This window comes from Chiloscyllium plagiosum, unplaced genomic scaffold (assembly GCF_037043375.1).
Source record: "Chiloscyllium plagiosum isolate Xiang-an unplaced genomic scaffold, Cpla_swu_hap1 HiC_scaffold_1, whole genome shotgun sequence".
NCBI lineage: Eukaryota > Metazoa > Chordata > Chondrichthyes > Orectolobiformes > Hemiscylliidae > Chiloscyllium > Chiloscyllium plagiosum.
In genome coordinates, this window is record NW_028270139.1 from 126,970,958 (window position 1) to 126,997,245 (window position 26,288).

The 26,288-nt window shown below is 38.8% G+C and overlaps 1 protein-coding gene across 9 annotated transcripts in view; it reads left to right on the forward strand.

Moving 5' to 3' along the window:
* The window catches only part of tcf4 (transcription factor 4), a 618,789-nt gene that overhangs the window by 553,144 nt on the left and 39,357 nt on the right, over positions 1-26,288 (forward strand). For all 9 annotated transcript variants that reach the window (XM_087990548.1, XM_087990538.1, XM_087990560.1 and 6 more), the window contains 5 exons: positions 18-153; positions 6,419-6,486; positions 8,485-8,563; positions 8,691-8,767; positions 13,099-13,302. In XM_087990548.1, coding sequence (XP_087846674.1) covers positions 18-153; positions 6,419-6,486; positions 8,485-8,563; positions 8,691-8,767; positions 13,099-13,302 — 564 coding nt within the window. The remainder of the gene's footprint in view (positions 1-17; positions 154-6,418; positions 6,487-8,484; positions 8,564-8,690; positions 8,768-13,098; positions 13,303-26,288) is intronic.

A 26,288-nucleotide genomic window follows, 5' to 3' on the forward strand; every position in this document is an offset into this window, starting at 1 on the left:
GTATACATAAACCACAGAGCTACCCACCACACTCTTCAACGGACATCAATGCCAGTCTCCCACCGATGTCCAGTTTCCACCGCAGTGGCACAAATCACTATGGCGCTGCGTCCTGCACACCGCCTGCTGCCAACGGAACAGACAATATCATGGGTAAGTTATGGAACTTTACTGAGCATTAAGTACCAGCTTATTGTGTTTTTGGAGAAAAAAGTAACTTTGCTGAACGTATCATATGTTGCATTTAAGTACTTAATGGTAAGGTCCTAGGGAGTGTTGCTGAACAAAGAGACCTTGGAGTGCAGGTTCATAGCTCCTTGAAAGTGGAGTCACAGGTAGATAGGATAGTGAAGAAGGCATTTGGTATGCTTTCCTTTATTGGTCAGAGCATTGATTATAGGAGTTGGGAGGTCATGTTGCAGCTGTAGAGGACATTGGTTAGGACCATGCAATTCTGGTCTCCTTCCTATCAGAAAGATGTTGTTAAACTTGAAAGGATTCACAAAAGATTTACAAGGATATTGTCAGGGTTGGAGGATCTGAGCTATAGGGAGAGGCTGAACAGGCTGGGGCTGTTTTCCCTGGAGCATCGGAGGCTGAGGGGTAACTTTATAGAGGTTTATAAAATCATGAGGGGCTTAGATAGGATAAATAGACAAAGTCTTTTCCCTGGGGTGAGGGAGTCCAGAACTAGAAGGCATAGGTTTGGGGTGAGAGGGGGAAGATATAAAAGAGACCTAAGGGGCAACTTTTTCACGCAGAGGGTGGTATGTGTATGGAATGAGCTGCCAGAGGATGTGGTGCAGGCTAGTACAATTGCAATGTTTAAAAGGCATCTGGATGGGTATATGAATAGGAAGGATTTGGACGGGTATGGGCCAGGTACTGGCAGGTGGGGCTAGATTGGATTGGGATATCTGGTCGGCATGGATGAGTTGGACCGAAGGGTCTGTTTCTGTGCTGTTCATCTCTATGACTCTATGGCTCTATGAACTTCTCACTGCTACTGTTTTGGTGCTGTTGTTTTCTGGCAGCCAAGAGGTTATTGAATCAGTTGATCGTAGCCAAACAATTTATTTTATTAGAACAAAATGATATGAACCATTAAAGAAATCAGAGTCAACCAACATGACTTCAGTATACTAGTCATTTTTCATGCGTACATAAGAATTAAGAGCAGGAGTAAGGGGAGGTGGTGCTTTAATTGTAATGTCAGTGGATTAGTCATACAGCCCCCAGCCTAATAGGAACAAGAGTAGACCATTCAGCCTGTAATGTATACCCATTTATTCTTCACTGATCAAACACATCGATGCCCTGTTCCCATACACTATCCCCATAACCCGTGACACCACTGGTATCTATCAATTGCTATCTTAAACATAGTAAAAAAAAATGCCTACACATCATTCTGTGGCAGAGAAGTTCAGATGTTGTTGGGAGATGAGCTTGAATCCCACCATGGTAGATGGTGAAGTGAATTTAATGAAAGGCTAGAATGAAAACTTAACCCAATAGTAACCATGTAACTGCTGTTGAATGTTGTAAAAACCCATCTGTTTACTAATGTCCTTTAGGGAAGAAAATCTGTTGTCCTTAACTGATCTAATCTGGTCTATGTTTGACTCCATACACACAGCAATGTGGTTGCCTCTTAATTGCGCACTGGACAGTTAGAAAACGGGCAGTAAAAGCTGGCCTACACAGTGACACATATGCCGTGAGCAAATATTTTGTACAAAACAAAACCCTCTTTAGCCTACTTCACCATTCAATAAGGTCCTGGCTCAAATCTGCATTCTGGCCTACCCCAATAACTTTCCAACCTTAACACAGTTATCATTGTTACTAAAGGTAATTATGTTTGAAACCGAACAAATGAAATGCATGTTTGGAGGGAAAGAGGGAGAACTGTACAATTATTACATGTTACTTTGAATATCCAAGATATTGCCTTTTGCTAAAACAATGCTTCGCCATTTGTTGTCTATGTTTAGGACCTCATCAGTTCTTAACCCCTCTAAGATTGAATTTCTAGCACTTCTATTGTGTTGTAGAGAATGTGGCTTTTCATCTTCATTATGTCTGGAGCTCATTTTATATAATATTTATAAAACTCTATAACATTTTTATCAATTAGCTGGTTATGAGAAGTGAGCAGAATTAAACTAGCCAGTTTATATAAAACTCAACATAGACTTGGTGCAATAACTAGGTTTTTTCCTATGTTGTACCTGTTATGGGCAGGAGAGAAAGGGGAATTTACCCCATTTATTTTTAGCGCACAATTATTGCTTCAATCAGAATGTAATTAACTAAATCAAAATAAAGGAGCCAAAGTTTCAAGGTTTTCTTGAGTGAAAGATTTTTTTTTTACCCACTACCCCAAAAATTAATAAAAATATTACATCAAGTTCTCGCACAAACTTACAGGTCACAAGCTTAAAAGCAAATTGGGAGGGACGGTTGGTTTTAAAAAGAAGAACAAATACAATTAAATTCTAAAGTTTTTTGAATCTTTGAATTGTAAGTGTGACCTAAATTCCAGTTTTTTTAGCTCTTCTCTTGTTTGTTTAGCACTGAGGAGATTTGTTAGATAGCTTTGCATACTTGATGAATGGTTGTTTTCCAAAATCGCTTTACCACAAACATTTAAGAGTTGAGACAAACTTCACAGTCCTTGTTACCAAATGATATTTTTTTTTTGGTGTTTTGCTCTTTTGAAGCAACTTTGAAATACAACTCAGTGTGTATTCTGGTCTATAATTCCAGTGTCTTTCTGAGCTGGCTAATCCACAGATGACTTTCGTCCCAATGTGTCCAGAAAGGTGTCAATCCACTAAGAGATACAGATCAGAGTTTTGCTGTATTTTATAACAATGTCAATTCTAGGTCAGACTGATCCTTGTTTCCTGAGCTCGGTTTAATCCGTTCAGGTGATCACAGCAGCTGCTTTGGGTCAGTATTTGTTTTTTTTTAATTTTGTCATCTTAGCTAATGAAGATCTCAGGACTAAAATCAGATGAAAGTTGAATATCAATATTACCATTATGTTGGTTATATCACCAACATAATGGTAATGCTTACTATTATCATAACATAGTATTCAATAATTCTAATTATTAGGATAAAAGTTATAAAAATATGCTTTACAAGCAACTGTTATAGCTGGTATGAAAATCAGAAATGGGTTTGTAAAGTGTCTTGGTACCTATAGTCTGCTAAAATTCCTACCATGTACAGTCCAAAAGAAATAACGTTTTCTCTGAAAATTTCAGTTGGACTATCAGTCATGAAAACCAAAACATTCCAGAAGATCTTAAAAATAAAATGTTCAAGCAATTAGTGTTAACCACACCCAAAAGACCTCAGACTTGAGTAATGTCTGAATGTAAAGTTGGGTTTGTGTGAAACTCTGAGTCAGCCAGATGATCATTAAAAGGGCACTGTTTTCATGAAATGTCTTTGGAAAGCTTTTCCCTTTACTTACCTTTAAAAACTCAACAAGTGATGACAATTACATTTTTTTTAAAAATCATTATCCCATCACTTTGGTAGTGCCATTCAGTGACTGAAAGAAATTATTTTGCCAAACAGCCTGGATCAGTTCGATGACAAGCGAACCTTTAAATTTTATATTAGAATAAGATCTTTCAACCATTTGTCTTAATGCTGAATAAATTCAAGCCTAATCCCACTGCTCTACACTCTCTTCTGAACCTTTCTCCTGCTTAATATATTTATTCAATTTTTTCTGTTAAAAGTTGTAATGCTCTACTTCTTTCTGTCACACAACATTCAAGCTTTGCATGAAAAGGACATTGCTAATGGTCTCTGCTTGCTCTCTAAATCTATTGATTAGAGAGCAATTGGTTTAAATTGCTGTTCACTTATCACCAGGAGCTATCTTGTATGAAAAGTTTGGAACAGATTGGACCTATATGCGTTTGAATCTTTTATGAGACAGTTGCAGTTGATATAAGGATGTTTTGCCTTGTAATACAGATTCGTTTTAAAAATAAGTGTTCTCCCATATAAGGTGGAAATGAGGAGAAATATTTTCACTGGGGTTTGCGAGTCTTTTCCTTTCCCCAGAATAATTGAATATTTTTTAGGCACACGTGGGTAGGTTTTGACCAACAAGGGAGTCAAAAGTTGGAGTAGCCAGGAAAATATGTTGCAGCCACAATCAGCTAAACTGGGATCTTATTAAATGATAGAGTAAGCTTGGGGGGCTGAATACCATTGTCTGCTCTGAGTTCTTATGTTGCCATTCTTCAGTCAAAGGAATGAAAAATCTTTTCCTATTACACCTATCATAATTTTATTTTTTTAGATCTGTATTAGCCCACTGTTCATCAGCGGAAGAGTAACAGTATTTCAGCTTTGTTATTATTACGGCTTCTCATTCCTGATATTATTGTGATGCATCTGTATTGAACATCTTTGTACAATTGTCCTCTCCATAAGTAGAAGCAAAAATGTGCAGACAAAACTCTTAACTGTTGTGTAATCAATGCTTTGCACTTTTTTTTCATATCGGTTGCAGAGTCATACAGTCATAGAGCATGGAAACAGACCCTTCAGTCCAACTCATCCATGCTAACCTGTTCAAGTACCATTTACAAGATTTGGCCTATATCCCTCTGAACCCTTCCTATTCATGTCACCATCCAGATGGTTTTTAAATGTTGTAATTGTACCCGCCTCCACCATTTCCTCTGGCAGCTCGTTCCATATACGCACCACCATACATGTGTGGAAAAGGTTGCCCCTCAGGTCCTTTTTAAATCTGTCCCCTCTCACATTAAACCTATGTCCTCCAGTTTTGGACTCTCCTACAATGGGGAAAAGACCTTGGCAATTCACTGTATCCGTGCCCCTCATGATCTTATAAACCTTTATTAGGTAACCCCTCAGCCTCCAACACTCCGCGGGATAAAAGCACCAGCCCAAAAGAATGTAGGAAGTTAGTAAGAACTCTGCTGACATATCGATGAGCAAAGGTTTCAAAAGCGTGGTGCCAACTCATGCAGGCTTTTAGCAACTTGAGTTGATGCTTAATTTTCATTATTAGAAGATCCTTGCTTGAGCAGAGAAGGGGAAGCTAGGTTTGCTTTGTTGTCCCTGAACAAGGTTAGGAATAAATCAGCAACAAATTCTGCTCATAATTATCACCCATTGTTCCCAAGTGTATGCCCATGATATTCCTGTGCTAACAATAAAAAAAAATTAAAGATAATTTTACGGGGCTCCATGCTTGGTATGCAATATTATTAAAACTGATTGCAATAGCAGTGATAGGACGCAACAATTCGCAAGTGAAATTGTCTCTGAAATTGAACTTTGAAAGTTTCCCACTGCGTGCAAATGTTACCAGCTTTGCTTCACATCAGGTGCTATTGTAATCCATTGGGTATAAAGCATACCTCCAAAAAATGATTTCACAACAATGAACAGAAATGTAGATTGGCGACATTGCTGTTGACTGCCCCCATGCAATTTGAATATTAAGATCAGGTCCCCAATGATAGAAACTATGTGCTATAATTCACTCCTGTGCATCATCTTTAAGCAAGTTATATGCAAATATTTTATGTATTTATATGTGCACATATTGATACATTTTAGAAGCATTTAATGTTGTTGTTTTATATTTATGCTTCTATTGTTGCCTTAATAACTTCACTTAATAACTAGATCACACTTTCTCCAGACTTCGAGAATCCTAGAATTTAAAGCATAGAAACTGTCTTCATGGACCACCATGTTTTAATCTTTCTCTTTTGCTAGATTCCAGTACTCAGTAATAGCCCTCCTCTTCAAGAATCTGATTGATTTTTTTAAAATACTTATCATGATTTTGAGCAAGAGATTTGCTCTGACCAAGCTTAACTAGTTGCCACATGAAAATAGGCACAACAAAAATAGTCTCTTTGTATTTTTGAATCAGAAATGTAACCTTCAATAAGGGCTTGCTGCTCTTCAGATTTTTGTTTTCTGAACTGAGCATGCTGGGACCTATCCTCATTCTGTCTTTACATCACTGAAAGCTAACTTAAATAGAAGGCAACAGCTGTTTTTAGGCTGTCTAAGCACCAGTATTTTCTGACATGTAAGATGGTATCCAATCAGTAATTTAATCAGTAAAGAACACGGGCATTCACAACTTGCTTGGAATTCCAGTTAGGACTTAAAATGCAGAAATGTGAAAGGGTCAGTGTTTGCCGCTTCTCTCTCCACCTAATAGTCCATCTGTGTTGAATAAAACCGATAATCTTACAATTCAACATTAGTGATGTCATCTGGCGGTATTCCACAGCCTTATGACATGGGTTTTTCTCCTCGTTAAGTAAAATGTTATGCTGGAATGTTTCTGCAGGTTGTGACCTAATTTGATTTTTTTTTTTGCTTCTAGTAACCAGAGCAGCAGCGCCAACTGGCAGCTCACAGACTGGCGATGCACTGGGTAAAGCACTTGCATCAGTAAGTAGAGAGATTGTTGTTCACTCACTTAGCATCTTTTTTGTGTGAAAAGGGGCAAGGCTGTGAATGGTGAAAATTTGATTTAGCTGTGTGTGTATGTGCATAGTTTATGGAGTACCTCAAACTACTTGAGTCAACCTTGGCTATGCTTAAATATGATTACTTACGGGCACAACCAATTTAATCCAAACTTCTTGGATGTCTGGATAGCATTTGGATTTTATTTTTAATGCCATAATTTGTTCTTAAGATCGCTGCACAGGCCACCTGGCACAATACCTGAGATTGCTACACTTAGCTGGAATTCTCTGCACCAGCATCCAAAGAGACCTAACCTGGGAAGATGTGTTTTGTCCAGTTGGATTTTAAACCAGTTTGGGGCTTTCCCGCTTGAAGTTTTCTTTAGTAAAGCAGTGTTTATTTGTTAAGTCTAAGAAGGAGAATCAAAAAAAAAAACTTTTATCTCTGAGTTTTAGGAAAATATGATGAAAAGTTTACAAAGTATGTCACTATCAAAATAAATATATTTGAGGGACAAAAAGCAGAGATTGATGAAAGCATGATTGTGAAACTTAGGACCTAATACATTTGTTGTTGTGTCAATAAATTGCTCCACTGTGCAGTGAGACATAGTTTATACCAAGTGACTTCCTGTCTGCTAATTTCCCCAGTCTTAGCTGTGTCCCTCTGGAGAGGTGATGACCTAGAAACTCATGTTGTTGTGTCCGTTTTGCGAGCATCCAATTACTTAGCCTCAAATTTGATGAGCAGTATTTATGTGCTCATTCTGAGCTGTAAGTGTAGCATTTATTGTATTGGCACTAATTGGCAAAAATTGTGTAGGACCCCTGCCAGAAACAGACATTCAAACCGCTGAATATCCGTCTATTAGATTAAGTGTATGTTTAATGCATCCAAATCAAATTATGATTTTTTGAGGAAAATAGGCAGTACACTAGAGTCTGACCATTCCATCACAAGGAATGTTCACAGTGATCTAACATTTATGCATGGGCCCACTTAGATCAAGTATGTGTAACATGGATATGAGAAGAAGGAAGGACTACAGCATTGATGAATGCTGTCACCCTTTTCACGTATTAAGGCTCTGCATGAATTAGAAGATTGTGCTAATTGGAGATCTGCATGAATTGCTCTAAACACAGAATTTCCACCATTTGCCCTTAATTCCACTCCTCCTCCTGTACTCACTTACCAACGTACGGTATTTAAGAGTCGAAGAGAGGGGCACTGGAAAAGCACAGCAGGTGAGGCAGCATCCGAGGAGCAAGAGAGTCGCCGCTTTGGGCATAAGCCCTTCTTCAGGAATGTGGGGCGGGCGAAAGGGGCCTGAGAGATAAATAGAAGGCTGGGGCTGGATTCCCGATAAAATGTTAACTCTCCAGCATCTGCAGTTCTCACTTTCTTACAGTATTTAGGTTCCAACTCTCCATATGATAAGTGTACGTATATAAAATAATGTGCACAAAGTCCTCCCTGAACAAGTATATTGAGAGAGAAACAGGAATTGTAGAAACTCAGCAGCTGTGGGAAGAAAGCAGAATTAATATTTCAAGTTCATTGACTGTTTATCAGTGTCATCAGACTCAAAAATGTTAACTCTGCTTTCTTCCCACAAATGCTCCCAGACTTGCTGAGTTTCTTCAACAATTTCTGTTTCTCTCTCAATACACTTTTCAGTAATTTCTTTGTGTCCCATTTGAAATGCACTTTTCAGAATTTGTACCCTCCGCTGTATTGGGTTGGAAAACAACTGGCATCTTTCACACTTTTGGAATTTTATTGCAAGCCAACTGTAAATTTGAATGAAATACAAAATGCTCAACTGTGGAATAAATGGGCTGATAATTTGTAAAGTGTTAAAAGACAAATAATTAACTATAGTGCAAATAGAATGGGCAGCACAATGTATAATTGAACTGTGATGATTACACTTAGTGTCCTACTAATATGAAAATATTTCTGCTTGTATTTTAGATCTACTCACCAGACCACACTAACAACAGCTTCCCTTCAACTCCATCAACGCCTGTTGGATCTCCGCCAACCCTCACAGGTAAAATAATCCACCAGTCTTTCAGGCAAGTTGAATATCCATGTATGTGTGTGTGCTTGACATTTTTCTTTCCCTCTTGTGTCTTGACCTTAAGCGCCATGCATTTAACCCTAATCTCTATTTTTAGCAGGTACCTCTGTGTGGTCTAGAAATGGAGGCCAGGGTCCATCTTCCCCCAATTACGAAGGCCCACTTCACTCTTTGGTAGGTCTGAGGAAAAACTTATGCAGCAATATGCTATCAAAATAGAACTCATTTATTCCATTTACACACTTAATCTGGCAGTGCCTTTGAAGCTTTTTTCCTGTTGCTTCATTAGCGGTCGATAGATCAATGTCTTTTTCTTTCAAATGTATGTGAATCACATCAAGGCTTTAGGAGATTTCTGCATTTATAAACCTTCAGATGAAGCAAAGTTGTAGCATTTTTGAATGTTTAGCTGCCTGGGAACAATTGAGCTAAGTGGTGCATTCATATTTGGAGTAATGAGGCATTTTCCTCCTTCAAAATTTATACTTGTTGTTGAAAATTAGACTAACGTGAAAAGTTCAAAGTTTTGAAAGTATATAACTGTTAAGGAGATTATGAGATGAGTGGGTAGGACATTCTTCCTTTTCCACTAGCAATTACATTCAAAGAGAGTGTGGGAATTTCACTTATGCTCTACTTTTATGATATCATTTGTAGCAGTGAAAATTGTGGTGTCCCAGGCATTCCGAGGCATCCTTGATAATCTTATGCCCAGTATATTATGGAACTCATTGTAGTCATTTTTAAGGATACACTTGCTGAGCAGGCATTACAGCAAAAGTTCCGTAGATTGGTTCCTGGGATGCAGGGGTTGGCCTGTGGTGAGAGGTGGGGTAAGTTGGGTCTTTGTTCTCTGGAGAAGAACAAGCGATGACACCATTGAAATGTTCAAAATTATTAACTGTGACAATACTGAGCGATGGTTTCCCTGAGCTTTGGGATCTAGAACGAGGGAACATATCTCAGCATAAAGAGACGGGTTATTTAAGAGTGAGATGAGGAGAAGTTTCCTCACACAGTGTTATGAGTCTTTGGCATTCTCTACCCCCAGAAGATTGTGCATACGGCATAGTTAAATACTTTTAAGGCTGAGACTGAGGTTTTTAATATTTCACTAAATCAAAGGTTTTGGGAAGCAGGCAGAAAGGAGTTGAAGTTCAGGATGAGGCATGATCATATTGAATGCTGAAGCAGGCACGACTGGCCATCCAGACAGAAAAAAGTAACAGTTGAGAGTGTGATGCTGGAAAAGCACAGCAGGATGAAGGGCTTTTGCCCGACACGTTGACTCTCCTGCTCTTCGGATGCTTTCTGACCTGCTGTGCTTTTCCAGCACCAAACTCTCCATTCAAATCTCCAGCATCTGCAGTCCTCACTTTCGCCTAGTAAAAAGTCACACATGAGTCCAATTATTCATATTGGAGTCAATCAAAGAAAGCATTGGTCATTGGGAAAACAGTTAAGAAGTAACAGAAAAATGTTTGGTGTTTGTAGATTTGTGGACACCATCCTGTATCACACTAATTTTCCTCCCAGTTATGAGGTTGGAGCTGAGGTTTCTTGATAGGGCAAAGCATAGAGGCATTTACCCTAATCTGATCTGCGACATACCTGCTAGGAATGCTTGCTGTTGACACTGAAGGATATATTTTCAAACCATCAGTTGGTCAGGTTATCAGCATCCTTAATAAAGATGATTCCTATAGAGCACCTTATTTTGCCTGTTGTATTAAAATTATGCACTGAAACACAAAGCAATAAAGCTTTCGGAACAACTCGACGCAGGCAAAAAAAAGAATATTTTTTTTAAAAGGCCCTCAAATCAAGAGTTTGATTACAGCAATATTATTGATCTTTTCTGAACACTTGCATCCACAACCAATGACAAATTTCCCTTTTATGTGGGATGCTTTTTGATAAAGTTTTCTGCATGCACTAATTCAGTTTTTTTTTAAATTGACATTGTAAATATAGATATTGATAACAAGATATACATTTATGGTCCTTTCCTAACTTGTTGTAATTAATTTGCTTGGCCAGTTTTGCAGGCATCTTAAGAGTCGGCCATTTTGGTATAGGACTGATATAAATTCTTCCTTAAGGACCTTACTGAACTGGTTAAATTTTTATGACCATTCTGTAGATTTCTTTAAGTCACATTTTCACTGATACCAGCTTTTGATTTCCAGGTCCTTTAAAAATTCAGGCTTTGAAACTGCTGAGTAGAACTTAATCCCATGTACACTTGTTCCACAAACAAATATATTCAAAATAATTGTGAGTGATCAGGGTTTCATTAATTTGGTCCCCTAGATTACTCATCTAGTAACACGTCAACTGTGCTACTGCCTCTTTAAACAGGTATCTAAATGAAATCTTTGAGGCATAATTTAAATATTATAATTGGGAAACTGATGAGTTGTCCAGAGTCTCTGAAATTTTATGTGACATTATATAAGGTACTGAATTTCTGCCTATTTTCCAGCTGTTCATACCCAGTCATGGGGCATTGACATTTGGAAAATTAACTTTGGGTGTTGTAGCCAAAATGTTCGTTCTTTGACACTGACATCCTGCACAGAGCTCAGTCAAATAAGTTGTAAATTTTAACAGTTGTTATTTATGTTGTGGTATTTCCAAGTTTCTCATTGTCCAAAATTGCAAACTGTTGCTTCACTTCAAAATATTTTTTAACTAGAGAACTGGAAAAATAATTTCCTTTGCAGTTTGCATTTAGGAATGTTGCTACATTTATCAAGGTCATCTGGTGATTAATATGTACTTGCATACTCATATTTCAAAACTTTGGCTTGAGTTTCCTGTCAGTAATGGGTAAAGGTAAAGTCACCACAGTCATGCTGAGCCATAACGCTGCTCTCTCAGAGAGAGACAACTGATGTTAGTTTACCATGAGGGTCACCACAACTCAAGCAAGGGGAGACGTTGGGAAGAAGAGTCCTTAATGATAACTTCAGCCAGTGCAGGAATTTAACCCACGCTGTTGACATCACTGTGCATTCCTAACTAATGAACTGAGCTAACTGAACAGCTATCAGTATTGTATCTTAAACAAGACAATTGCTCTCACTCAGCAGTAGTTCAGACTAAGCAACCAATGGAATCGTTTTAACCAATCTGTCACTCAGAACCAGGTGAGAAACAACATTGAATGAAATAACAGTTTTGGTAAAATTGCCCAATAATTATGCAATATTATTTCATGCAGTATAATGTTCAATTGGTTTCCTTGCATCTTGAATGTATTCTCTAAAGCTAAAAAGAGACCTATTGCTTTTACAACAATTAAAAGGTTGAGCTATCTTTGTGATGACGTTTTTTGACAAGTTTGGGGTGTAGCAACAGCTTTTTAATTGCCTTTAACATAAATATTCCAAGGCACTTTAAAGGAGCATTATAAAACAAACATGACACGTATTTCACATAAGGAGTTGTTACATCAGATGACTAAACTTGGTCAAAGTTTTGGGTGTGCCTTAATGGATAGAACAGAAGTGGAGAGATGTCGGATGGGCCTCCAGAGCTTAGTGCCTAGGAAGTAAAAGGCATGGCCACCAGTGATGAAGTAATTAAAATCCAGAATGTGTAACTTGCCAAAATTAGATTATATATGGAGGGTTTACAGAGCTGAAGAGGGGAAATCCATGATGGAGTTTGCGGGGGGAAAAGGATTAAAATTTTAAAATAAAGGCATTGATTTACAGAGGACCATGTGTCTGGGCAAGCACAGAAATGAGCGATGAAAAACATTTATTGGAAGTTACCATAGATCACAGAAAAGTACAGCACAGAAACAAACCCTTCGGTCCAATGCGTCCATGCTGACCAGATATCCTAAATAAATCTAGTCCCATACCCACCACTTAGCCCATATCCCTCTAAACCCTTTCTATTCATATACCCATCTAGATGCCTTTTAAATGCTGTAATTATACTAACCTCCACCACTTCCTCTGGCAGCTCATTTCATTCATGCACTTCCCGCTGCGTGAAAAAAGCTGCCCCCAGATCTCTTTTAAATCTTTCCCCTCTCACCCTCAACCTATGCTCTCTAATTTTCGACACCCCCATCCCAGGGACTATTTGACTATTTACCCTATCCATACCCCTCATGATTCTATAAGGTCACCCCTCAGCATCCAACACTCCAGGGAAAACAGCCCCAGCCTGTTCAGCCTCTCCCTACAGTTCAAACAGTCCGATCCTGGCAACATTCTTGTAAATCTTTTCTGAACTCTTGCAAGTTTCACAACATCCTTTCTGTAGCATGAAGGCCAGAATTGTTTACAGCATTCCAATAGCAGCCAGGTGTACATTTGAGATTTGGATGAGTTTGAGTCCAGAGGGTAGTATGTGGGTCACCAGAAATGCATTTGAATACTCAAATCTTGTGGTAGAGAAAGAATGAATGAAGCAAAGTTTTTGCCGCTATGTGAAATGATTGCAAATATTCGTATTCAATATGATTACTGACTCTTTATTTTCAGCAAACCCGAATTGAAGACCGCTTGGAAAGATTGGATGATGCCATTCATGTCCTGCGAAATCATGCAGTGGGACCCTCTACAGCCATGCCTGGTAGCCATAGCGACTTGCACAGTTTAATAGGGGCATCACATAATGGACCTATGGGAGGTTTGGCATCAGGATATGGGACAGGCTTGCTGTCAGCCAACCGACATACTTTAATGGTAAGACATCAGCATTGACACCTGCCTTAGAAAAGAATTGTTGGTATTTGAGAATTCAAATAAATGTACCTATGTTTGTTTTTTTTCAGCAAGTACTTATGGACTGCAAATCCTTGTAAACTGCCTTTAACTCTTTTTAAAAAAAAAAAATTTTATTCCAAATATATCATTTATCTCTCCACCCTTCAGGCACTCTGCCTGTATTTCTGATGAAGGGCTTTTGCCCGAAACGTCGATTTTACTGCTCCTCGGATGGCACCTGAACTGCTATGCTCTTCCAGCACCACTAATCCAGAATCCTATATCTAATCCAACTCAGTGTTGGGAGTACTTTGTTTGCAAAGACTAATGCTTGCCACAATCAAATAAGTTCCTTTTTTTTATAATAAAGAGAATTTTCAGCCATTTGTCACAATTTAAATGCAAAATGACAACTCAATGTTCAAAATACATAATCCTACATCAGTTTAATATGTGCTAATGTGAGCTGATTTTTTTTGGCGGGTGAGAGTTGCAGTGGATGGAAAAAAGAATGCTGAGAAGTGTAAATGAATCGTGACTCTTGTATGTTTAAATATGTAATCCCATGAAAGTAGAATTGCAGATGGACAAAGCCATAATGAGGATTTAATTCATAGGTGCACAACAGTAAAGAAGGATGAGTAGGGGTGGGGTGTACTCAAAGGGGCATAGCTGCCTTCTGTTTCCCCACCTCCCAGCTTCAACCGCTGTCAAATTGTCATGGAGGGTAGAGTGGGGTATGGGGTTACCATTAATTGGTCACTTACTCACTACCCATCCTGCTCCATCACTGTGTTGCCCACACCTGGCAAAAGGCATTGTGATGTGGGAAGCTCTAAAGCTTTGAATGTTGGTAAGGTGTGGCGTGATCCTCCTTTGCCCACTGCACTCTTTGGAGGCATGTCCCTCCAATCTACTGTCCTCACGTTGACCTCCACTTTCCACCCTCTCAATGCAGCACCCCCATCCCATCCTCATGGGCCAGCCTTCCTTGCCCCAACAACAGCCTGGGCTTAGCTCAACTCTGGGATCATCCATGTCAGGATTGCCTGCAGTTCCAGCAGTGATGACTGCTCTCACCTGGTGCTGCAGGGGCATCTAATTGACTAGCAGCTCTTTAGAGTGGCACTCCTCCTGCAATCAGAACAAAAACATTCAACTGTTCCCAGCATTCAATTGAAGAGAGACAGTTGCCAATATGACAGTTCGTAGGTTTGCTAAATTTGCTAATGGCACAGAGATGGATAACAGGGTAAATTATGAAGAGAACATAAGTCTGCAAAGACACACAGGTAAGTTCAGAGAATGAGTGAGTGAAAAGTATAATATATAGGCTTGTCCAATACAGAAAGGAAGATAGAAAAACAGAGTGTTGTATCAATGAAGAGAAACTTGCCAGTGCTACCATTGTGAGGTATATGGCTGTTCTTTACAAAATGTTAGTATGCAGGTACAGTAAGTACTAAAGAATGCAGGATGGAGTGTTGATCTTTATTAGAAGGGAAGGGTCGTGTGGATTGAAACAGTAGGGAAACTTTTCTGCAGCTGCCAAGGGCATTGTTGAGACCACACCCGGAATGTTGTGTGTATAGTGCTGGTTTCTTTAGTTAAGGAGGAATATACTTGTAGTAAAAGCAGAGAAGATTCACTAATTGATTCCTGGGATGAAGGAGTTATCATAATCAAAAAGGTCAAGTTGGTCAGCATTCTACAATTGGATTTTATTGGTTTTATTGAAACTAATCTTATTGAAACCGGCAGGATTCTGAGGAGGCATGACAAGGTAGCTGCTAGAATAAGGTGTTTCTCATGGGAGAGAATCTACAACCAGGGGCCATAGTTTAACATTAATTTAACATGGAGATTAGCACACTGTGGGTGGCAGGACCTTCTTGTTATATTACGCATGATCAGTTGTGCAAGGTTAACAACTGGTGCATTAACTTGTTTATGAGTATAAGTGCTTCTTCTGGTGCATGTTGAACATCAAATAAGTTCTCTTTTTTTTTACCTCAACTCTCTGTTGCATTTTGTCAATATGAAAATTAACCATTTTCTTCACTCTCATTCCCATCCCTCTGAAAATCAACATGTTCTTTGACCGCACAAGCTGGAAATGTGCTCCCATTCCTCCATTACTGACCATTCTTTAGCCAACCACTAGATTTGGAAGCGATCCTTTTGTTGTAATTAATGCCTCCCTCTGCAGCAAGCATGGCAGAGTCTCACAAATATGGTGCTCATTACATTAAAGGTTAAAACCTGAATTCTCCCATGTTCTCCTTCAATAGTACACCAAAAATAGGGTGTCACCCACTTTTTTTATTGGCCTGAGAGATAAAAGAGGGAGAAGTTTGCATATTTGCATTTAGCTTGAGATAAATTATGCTCCCTTTTGACACAGAGATCAGGAATCATCACCAAATACTGCGCACAAGGTTGCAATTTTGATTACCAGCTGTCACTGCTTAGACGTCAGGATAGCAACAGAGCCTGAAAAGACTACATTCTGTAGACATTCAAAAAGCAAAAATGAAATGAAGGAGGGTGCGTGCGGTATAGTACTAAGCCTCATAGTGCTGCATTAAGCCCTTACAAACCACAAGAACTCTGGTTCAGTTTCCAATCTGTGCTGCATTAGCTGATCTCAGCACAGGCAACATTCTGCTGTTGTACTGGACATAGGCTGAATCAGCAGGGGTCTCTGCTCTAATTGCCCTCAAGCAACCTCAGTTGGAAAATGCATGCAAGTATAGATACTGAATAAAGGTCAAAACTAACTCAGCTTTGATGCCTCTCAAGGTCAACGAGCCTGATGACACTCACTGTACAGCCTCGTATATCAGTCCTGGCTGGAGGACTGCTTGCACTTACTGAACCACATTTCAACTTGAGTTAGTGCCTTCAGAAGGGGGAAGATGGAATTTGGCAAATGAAAAATTTTTTGACCACTTTATGTCAGTTGCCAAAAATGTTGCTTCACATCAGCAGTTTGCAAACATTAAAGGTTGTTGCCAAAGTGCTTCTAATATCAATTAATGAAGGAAATAATTGTGATCCAAGGTGTTTTTCTGGAACGAATGTAGCAGGGAGAAAGCATGCATTTTATGTTTTTGAAATGGGATAGCTTGTGAAAGTTGCAGGAATTTTCTTTTCCCATGGAAACTAATGACCGAAGTTAATTGCAAAGGTAAGTAGAAACAGCATCTGTGCATGGTCACTTTAAAGCTGGTTTGGGCCAGATGATGATTTCCATCCTGATGGTAGGAATCAACTTCAAAAAAAAGAAAATTCTGGGAGAAAGATGCTAATCCTTTCCACATTTTGTGATTTTAGTACTTGAAGCAGGTCATAAAGATGAAGCCAAATTCTTGTCAGTAAAGTAACAGTGGGTGGCTAGTAATGGAAACACATGTTACCAACCAGACGGTGGGAGGATCTTTCCCTCATTGCACACCCCCATACCCTTTTTGTTTTATTGCTTTGTAAACAATGCCTTTAGACTATCTTCCTTACATGTGATTAGTAGAGGCACATCAGTTCCAGCTGTGTTTGTTTTATGTGGCAGATATTTATTAATGTGTTGTCCCAAAATGGTCTGTTTACATGTTGCCACGTTGTATCATTAAAGTGTGAGCTTTTCTTTAATCAACACACTTAATCCATTGGTAATATAATTAGAAAATTAATTTGGTAAGGAGTTTTGCCTTCAGTGCCCAGCTTTTTCTCCACCTGTCCTGCAGGAAGAACTCTGTGACTAGTCATCAAGAATGACCCTTTTCTGTTTGCAGCTTCACATCAAAGCCCAAGTTGAGTTAATTTTATTGCATGGCTTTACCTTTTCTTTGTTAGAATTCTTAACTGTTCGACCCTTTAACAAAACTGGCACACATTCATTATTATCATGTGTACTTTGTTCAGAAGCAACTTCGTGTCTCTCAGTGGTTGTTTCATGTTTCTGTATCTTGTGTCATTCTTTTCATTTGCCAGTAATGTCCTTCAATTTTAGAACATAGAACAATACAGCTCAGAACAGGCCCTTCGGCCCTCGATGTTGTGCCGACCTGTGAACTATTCTCAACTCGTCCCCTTGCACTATCCCAAAATCATCCAAGTGCTTACCTAAGGACTGTTTAAATCTCCCTAATGTGGCTGAGTTGACTGCATTAGCAGGTAGGGCATTCCACACCCTTACCACTCTCTGCGTAAAGAATCTGCCTCTGACATCTGTCTTAAATCTATCACCCCTCAATTTGTAGTTATGCCCTCTTGTACAAGCTTTTCAAGATATCCAACGCTGATGTTATCTTCCTCCTTATCTCTCTTCTTTTACACTTGAGATCATCTATTCACCGTTCCATTTCTTCTTAAAAATGTAACCTACCCATAATTTCTCCCTTTTCCTAATGATTTTCAAGCAACTTCTTTTGTTTGTTCACTCTGCACAGTACTACACTTATTACATTTTCTATCCATTAGGTTCTTGCCATTCTCCTCCAAATCCACATTTTGAAATTATTTAATAAGTCATTCTCCATATTTGTAAAGTCCAAATTCTTCTTTGACACAAAACAACACATTGGCTGACTAATAGTTCATGGGATATTTTCTAATGTACAGTATTCTCTCTGTTAAGAGACCGCACAGAACAGTAGATTATTTCAATTGTAAATGTGCATTTGGCTGAATCTGTTTAGAAAGCAGAACAAAGTTGAACTTTAGAAAAAGAAAGTTTACTACCAACGTAGTACAATGTATTTGTCAGCTTATATTTGGTTTAAAAAAAATTAACACTTTGGAGTTGTGTAATCTTGTATAATTTGGAAGAATAAGCTGTCTGTTTAATTGTAAATCTTTAGCTAAACTGTTGTCGTTTTGTTTTTTAGTTGTTTCTATGGGAAATAAAGTAACTAACATGATCACTATGTAAACAGGACCTTTAAGCCTTTGCATGATTGTGGATTTAGTTTTGTGTTTCAAGCCCTCTTTCCATCATTTGAGATTGTGCATGATGGCCTAGATGCAACCATACAACCCTGCAAATCATGAGTGATCCACTCAGTTGTGTCTTCTGCAGTCATTTGAGAACATCATACGTGGAAGGGAGGAAGGGCTGATGAAGGGCTTATGCCTGAAACGTTGATTCTCCTACTTCTGAGATGCTGCCTGACCTGCTGTGCTTTTCCAGCACCACACTTTCAACTCTGATCTCCAGCATCTGCAGTCCTCACTTTCTCCGAGTTCTAACATGGGACCATATTGAGAGATACCTTGATACGTAACCGAAACATTGGTTAAAGATGTTCATTTTTAAAAAGACAAAAAGGCATGGAGCAGTTTACGGATAGAAATTCTGAGCTTAGGGCCTAGAGAGCTGAAGTGAAAACATGGATGCTGATACAATGAAAATCTAATATGCACAAGAGGCAGGAATTTGAAGGAGTGCAAATTGAGAAGAGCTTCTCTACTTCCCCTGGTTAAACACAATGGCGCATGGAAAGAAGTTCAGTTTCACTTTACAATTTTATGGATCATCAATAATCTAATGAGGCCTGTTTTTAATTTAGAACTAAGAGATCTTATTTTGTATTGTGAAAGCAGGCTTTGTCATTCTGGTCATAATTATGAAGAGTATTGCTCAGATTTAGTACAAGTTTGCATGGTGCCAGGATAACTTTTTTTAAATGATGCTGCATATTTTTATGTTGTTTGTTATTTATGAGAGCCAAGATAATGGAATAACAAATGCAATATTTATATGCACTGTGTATATCCACTTGTTACAGGCTGTGTTATAACTTCATTCACTCTTCCTTTCTTTCTCTCCCTCATGTCAATTTGTAAATGCAAATTCATTTGGTTTCTTGTTCTAAAGTGCACATCATTTAATGACTTATAGATGCCAAGATTAGTTTTGACTTATTTCATTGCTAATCTCAAAACATTTGTTCATCAAACCACGTTCTTTATTACCACTGTTATATATGTAGCTGGTTAAACAGCATTTTCCACAAAACTTCTTTATTTGTTACTTTTTCTTAACTTTGTCAAATATACCTTTCCATTCCCCTCCAAACCCACATTCAAAGCTGTTTAGTAAGTTGGTCTCTTCCTTTTGTCAGGTCCTGCCTCACAGCCACAAAAAATAATGTTTCAAATCAATCTCTTCACAAGTCACTTTTTGAGGTGTTTATTCAGCTTTCCAGTTGGCAACCACCTCTTCTTACCAAATTCAGCTTTTCTCATTTCTTTCCTTGTTCTTTATTTTTCTTGTCTTCGATCTGTTCAGCCATATTACAGGCATACTTTTCATTACAACTTCCATCTGCAGATGTTACACTTCCCAAGTACTTAAATTCTTGCACCTGTTCTAGTTATCTGCCTTTTATGATGTATGAATATTTCTTGGTGATTTGAAATGTGAAGCATTTTGGTTTTACCAATGTTCACTTCCATCAATTCATGCCTGCTGTTACTAGTCTATCCACTAGTTCAAGTAGTTTCTCTTCCTACTTCTGTGTTTGCTGTTGGTGTTTGGCCATTTGCTAATGTAGTGGATTGTTGTTATTCACTTTCAGTCTTAATGCCACATTCTATGTCTTCAATTGCTTTTTCGATCATTGCTTCTGCATAAATATTGAAAGGAACAGGTAATAAAGAGCACCCTTGTCAAACTCCTCAAATAAACATGTGTATTGATATAGGACCTTAAATGCATTTTAGGGATATCCGAAAGTAATTAATGTCCAATGATTGCTTCAAAGGTGTCAAGTGGTTTTACAATACTGAGCACAACAATTTGTGCAGAACATGCCACAGTTACCAGATGAGATAAATGTTAGGTTGTCTTGTAAATTCAGAATTATGCTTTGAGAATCTACATTTTAAAAAGAAGTAATACTGCTTTTCGTAGAAAATAAGGCTAAGCCATTCACCTTCGCATCTGCTCCACCATTTAGAATGATCATGGATGATCATTCAATTCAATGTTCCCACTTTTTCTCCAAGCCCTTTGATCCTTTTAGTCCTTAGAAGTTTATCTTATTCCTTTTTGAAAGCATTCAGTGTTTGGCCTCATCGCTTTCTGCACCAAATATTTCACTCATCACACTCTGGGTGACAGAGTATCTCCTTATCTCAATTTCAAATGGCCTGTCTTATATCCTTGCACAGTGTCTCATGGTTCTGGACTCCCTGGTAATCAGGAACATCCTTCCTGCATTTATCCTGTCAAATCCTGTTAGAATTTTACAGTTTCTGTATGATCCTTCCTCATTCTTCTAAACTCCAGTGAATTTAATATTAATTAATCCAGTTTCTCTTCATACTGTCATTCCTGCCATCCCAGAAATCAGTTTGCTAAACAATTTATTTACTAATAGTCTGATACCATTGAATTGTTAAGCATTATTAAATTGATATAGTTTCAATTTAGTTTCTTAAAACCTATTTTCATTGAAAAACCTGCTGGTAGAGAGTAGGGGAGGCTATTTGCAAATGGTGGTCACTAATGAAAAACAAAGTTGCTCTCTGGATTTGCTCTGATTTTATGCATTGGAGATGAGAAACAGCTGGGTTTTGTTTGTAAAGCTGTTTGGGTGACAGTCTGACTTGAGACTGGGGAGCTGAGGTCATTACTAAAGCAGGTGCCTGGGAACAAGTGGAAAGTCTACATAGACTGATTCAATTCACACGAGGGTTAGGAAGAATGGCAAGTATGCTGGAAGAGCTCAAAGTGCTTTTCCCCCTCCCCCTTATTTCTTTAAATTGTGTTTATCAGCCATTTCGAAGTTCTTGCTTTATTCCAATTAATCGATCAGAGCACTTGACAGGATGGCTTTTACTTGAAGTTTCACTAGGGAACAATGTTCTTCAGTGATCAACTTTGTTCCAAAGGTTTAGTCTTGAATGGCTTCAGTATTTGAAAGACTTATTTCGGCATAATGTTACACAGATCTTGGGGTCTTGCATATGGAGTCAATTTTATTCGACACAGGTCACGATGTGTTCTCTAATGTGCTTTCAGTGCTCTAAACCGTGACACGTACTGTGCAGTTTTGAACCTCTGAGATTATAGTTTTTCCCGTGTTAATTTACCCTGCCGCCTTGTGTGCACACAGACTCTGCACTATTCCCTGATCCTGAGCAGGTGTGTTGCCCCAGTCTCTGCTATTGCCTTTTGTTGAAATATTTTCTTCAACACATTCTTTAGTTTCACTTTTTTTCTTTCTATACTCTAGAAAGTACTTTAATTTCATTGACTTCCGTGGACAGCACAAAGGAAATCAGAAGAGGGCAACTGTTTGACGGTGTTGCACCAGACTATGTCCGTATAAAAATTGTAAAACCACTCATTTGGTACAATTAGTCAAACCTGGTTTTGCTGTGAATTTAATCGATACCCATCCGGAAAGAGTATTTGTACACTGTGTGTGTTTTGTGAAAGTGCTGTTAGTAAGTAGTTCAGCGTGCACTAACTGGGTATCAATAAATTCAGATACTTTGCTGATTTTGTTCAGCACAACGTTTCTTTCCTCTACTTGTGCATACAATAATTTCAGGAAGGACAAAATATTTGTTTATCCAATTTGATCCCACCCCCCCCCTCCGAATCCATAAAAAGAGTTTAGATCTCAACGATTGGAGATGATGTAGGCATAAACTTAAGGGAAAAAGTATTGCTTTTCACATCCTTGGGACATCCAAAACCCTTGAAAAATACTTTTTCATCAGGAACGACTGTTGTGGAGCAATACTGAGTTACCTCTTTCAGGGAGCTCAGTTACCACAAGTGTCTAAGATGAGAGGGGAAAGATTTAAAAGGGACCTAAGGGGCAACATTTTCATGCAGAGTGTGGTGATATGTATGGAATGAACTGCCAGAAGAAGTAAACATAGAACATTACAGCGCAGTGCAGGCCCTTCGGCCCTTGATGTTGCGCCGACCTGTCATACCAATCTGCAGCCCATCTAACCTACACTATTCCATGTACGTCCATATGCTTGTCTAATGACGGATTAAATGTACTTCAAGTCGGCGAATCTACTACCATTCCATACCCTTACTATCTCTGAGTAAAGAAAATACCTCTGACATCTGTCCTATGTCTATCACCCCTCAATTTAAAGCTATGCCCCCTCGTGCTCGCCGTCACCATACTTGGAAAAAGGCTCTCCATGTCCACCCTATCTAACCCTCTGATTATCTTGTATGTCTCTATTAAGTCACCTCTCAACCTTCTTTTCTCTAATGAAAACAGCCTCAAGTCCCTCAGCCTTTCCTCGTAAGGCCTTTACTCGTAAGACCTTCCCTACCAGGCAACATCCTAGTAAATCTCCTCTGTATCTTTTCCAAAGCTTCCACATTCTGCTTCTAATGCGGTGACCAGAACTGTACACAATATTCCAAGTGCGGCTGCACCAGAGTTTTGTACATGGTTCCGGAACTTGATCCCTCTATTAAGAAAAACTTAAACACAGTAAGCCTTCTGAACAACCCTGTCAACCTGGGTGGTACATGGACACCGAGATCTCTCTGCTCATCTACACTACCAAGAATCTTACCATTAGCCCAGTACTTTGCATCCCAATAACTCGGATCAAAGTGAATCACCTCACACTTGTCCACATTAAACTCCATTTGCCACCTCTCAGCCCAGCTCTGCAGCTTATCTATGTCTCTCTGTAACCTACAACATCCTTCGTCACTATCCACAACTCCACCGACCTGAGTGTCATCTGCAAATTTACTAACCCACCCTTCCATGCCCTCATCCAGGTCGTTCATAAAAATGACGAACAGCAGTGGACCCAACATCGACGCTTGCGGTACACCACTGGTAACTGGACTCCAGGATGAACATTTCCCATTAACCACTACCCTCTGTCTTCTTTCAGCAAGCTAATTACTGATCCAAACTGCTATATCTCCCACAATCCCATTCCTCCGCATTTTGTACAATCGCCATTGTGGGGAACCTTATCGAATGCCTTGCTGAAATCCATATACACCACATCAATCAGCTTACTCTCATCTACCTGTTTGGTCACCTTCTCAAAGAACTCAATAAGGTTTGTGAGGCACGACCTACCCTTCACAAAACCATGCTGACTATCCCTAATCAAATTATTCTTTTCTAGATGATTACAAGTCCGATCTCTTATAACCTTTTCCAACACTTTACCAACAACTGAAGTAAGGCACGTGCAATTACGATATTTAACAGGCATCTGGATGGGTATGTGAATAGGAAGAGTTTAGAAGGATAAGGGCCAAATGCTAGCAAATGGTATTAGATTTATATAGGATGTCTGATCGGCATGGACGAGTTGGGCCGAAAGGCCTGTTTCCATGCTGTACATATCTGTGTCTCTAAATGAAGAAATGGTTATTAACCTTCTGCTTCAAATTGTATAAAGCCTTTGGTCAGTTATGTTTAATAAATTCTCCAACATCACTTGTTGCTAACCAAATTTTGTTTTAGATCAGTAAAATATTAAAGTTATTTCTCATATTTGCAAACAGATTTGTTTTTTTTAACCTTTTATCAACAGCTGCAAAAGGGGTGATAGCAAATTGGCTGTCTGTTTTACACCTTGTTCAATTTTTCTTTCCATTACCATCATTGGAAAGATTTTGTCAACAGCTTTGTGTACATAATTCTTGATAACAGTTATTGAAAAAACAAATCTGAACTACAATTCACAACCTGACATGTGGGATTTGAACTCTGAACTATTAGTCCATCTCTTTGGAATACTAGTCCAATAACACACTTACTGCATGCTAGAGCAATATTGATACATTTCTGCTTCTCTTTCCTTGTAATTCTTTTGAAATTTGTGTGTGTGTTTCTGAAGGTTGTTAGTTTATCATTGCCAAGTTAGACATTTTAGTTCAAATGAATTTCCTGCCACATAGTCTCGTAATTGCCAGGAGATAAGTTCCAAACTGCGTGTTTACATATTCAAGAAAATAAACTGTTTAGGCAGTTTTTATTTACAGGTATTAGTGAAGATTTTGTGTTATGCAGGGAATTTAACCCAAGATTAGTATTGTATTGTTGTTGACTCATGAACCAAAATTTAAATTACAGACAGTAAGGTATTTTCTGAATGCTTCAAGCTTAAGGGGCAAATTCATTGAAATTCTTAATGTACTATGCAAAATAAATAGTGTGGACAGTGAAAAATGTTTCCACCACTTAGGGATTTCTGATAAGGGGCATAATCCAAATATTAGAACCACCAATAAAATTCCTGAAGGGATATGAAATAAAGGTGAGGGTATGGAAGTAGTTGAACCATGATGACATTGAATATTGGAGGAACCTCAATAGGTGAAATGGAGTACACTTATTCCTTTGCTGCTCTTTGCATTGAACAACACCAGCCAGTAATTAAACATGTTTGTGCTGCTTGCATCCACTGTCAAGATCAAGTAATCTTAACAGATTCAGCATAGCCAGAGTACAAACTCCTTTTGTTCAACTTCAACTACCTCCCACCAGTGTGCAATTTCCAACCTTTGCCCATTATACTTCTGATCACAAATTAGATCAACGTTGCAAACTTGGGTCTCACTGGAGCTGATTTAAATTAGACCTCTTGCCATAGAGGCAAGCTTTCACCCTTACCCCATGGATGACAATGGATTCGAGCCTTGGACTTGGTAAAAAGGAAGCGTGCTTTAGGGCATTGTGCTGCAAATATGGTTGTATATCATTAAAAAGGACTTAAGTTCATCAATGTTAAGAAATATAGTGCACCTCCACATCACCCCTATATTTTAGTACATTGGTTGTAAGAGTCCCTTCAGTCAGTCAGATTTCAAAAGCGGTGATTAATGTTCTTTACTGAGTCACTATAGTCCCGATGATGTAGGTACAACCACCAACCTGTTAGGAAGGGAGTTCCATGATTTTAATCCCGCAATAATGAAAGAACAGAAATTTAGTTTCAAGTCAGGTTTGTGTGTGGCTTGGTGGGGAACTTACAGGTGATGGTACTAGCATGCAGTAACTGCCCTGATCTTTCTAGATTGTAGAGGTGGCAAGTTTGAAAGGTGTATCTAAAGGCCCTTGAGGAAGTATTGCTGTGTATCTGGCAGATGGTACAGTCTACTGTCAAGTACACTGATGATGGAATCAGTGAATGTTTCAAGTGGTGGATGGGATGCCATTGTAGAGACCTGCTTTGTCTTGAATGTCAAAAGAACAAAAGAGAAGCACTGCACTGGAACAGGCCCTTTGGCCCTCCAAGTCTGTGCTGATCATTGTACCCTAAAGAAAATAAAAAACAAACCTTCTGCCCTTATTTGGTCTGTATCCCTCTATTCCCTCCCTATTCATGTAACCATCCAGATGTCATTGGCACTTATCCAAGCAAATAGTGTATATTCCATCACAACCTGACTTGTCCCTTGCAAATAAAGGACTTGGAAATCAGGAAATGACCTGCTTGCTGGAGAATTTCCAGGGTCTGACTTTCTCTTCTAGCCAAAAAATATGACTGGTCCAGTTCACTTGCTGATCAATGTTCAGGCTGTTAATTGGAGGGATGGGGTGGGGTGAGAATTCAGCAATGGTTATGCCATTGAACATCATGGGGAAATGGTTAGATTCTCTCTTGTTCAAGGTAGTCAGTGGATGCACTTGTGTGGCATGAATATAATTGCTACTTCGGCCCATACCTGAATGTCATCCAGGTTTTGCTGTTTTTGGGCATGGTTTTCTTCAGTACCTGATGTATTGCAAATGGTGCAAAACCACATGCAGTCATTGGCAAACATCACCACTTTTGAGCTTTTCCTTATCATGCAGATAAAGCATCTGAAACTGATTGGACATTGACACCCTAGCCTGAGGAACTCCTGCAGTGATGTCCGGGGACTGAGATAATTGACTAACAATCGCAGACATTTTGTTTTGTGCCAGGCATAATTCTAACTGACAGAAAGGTTGTGG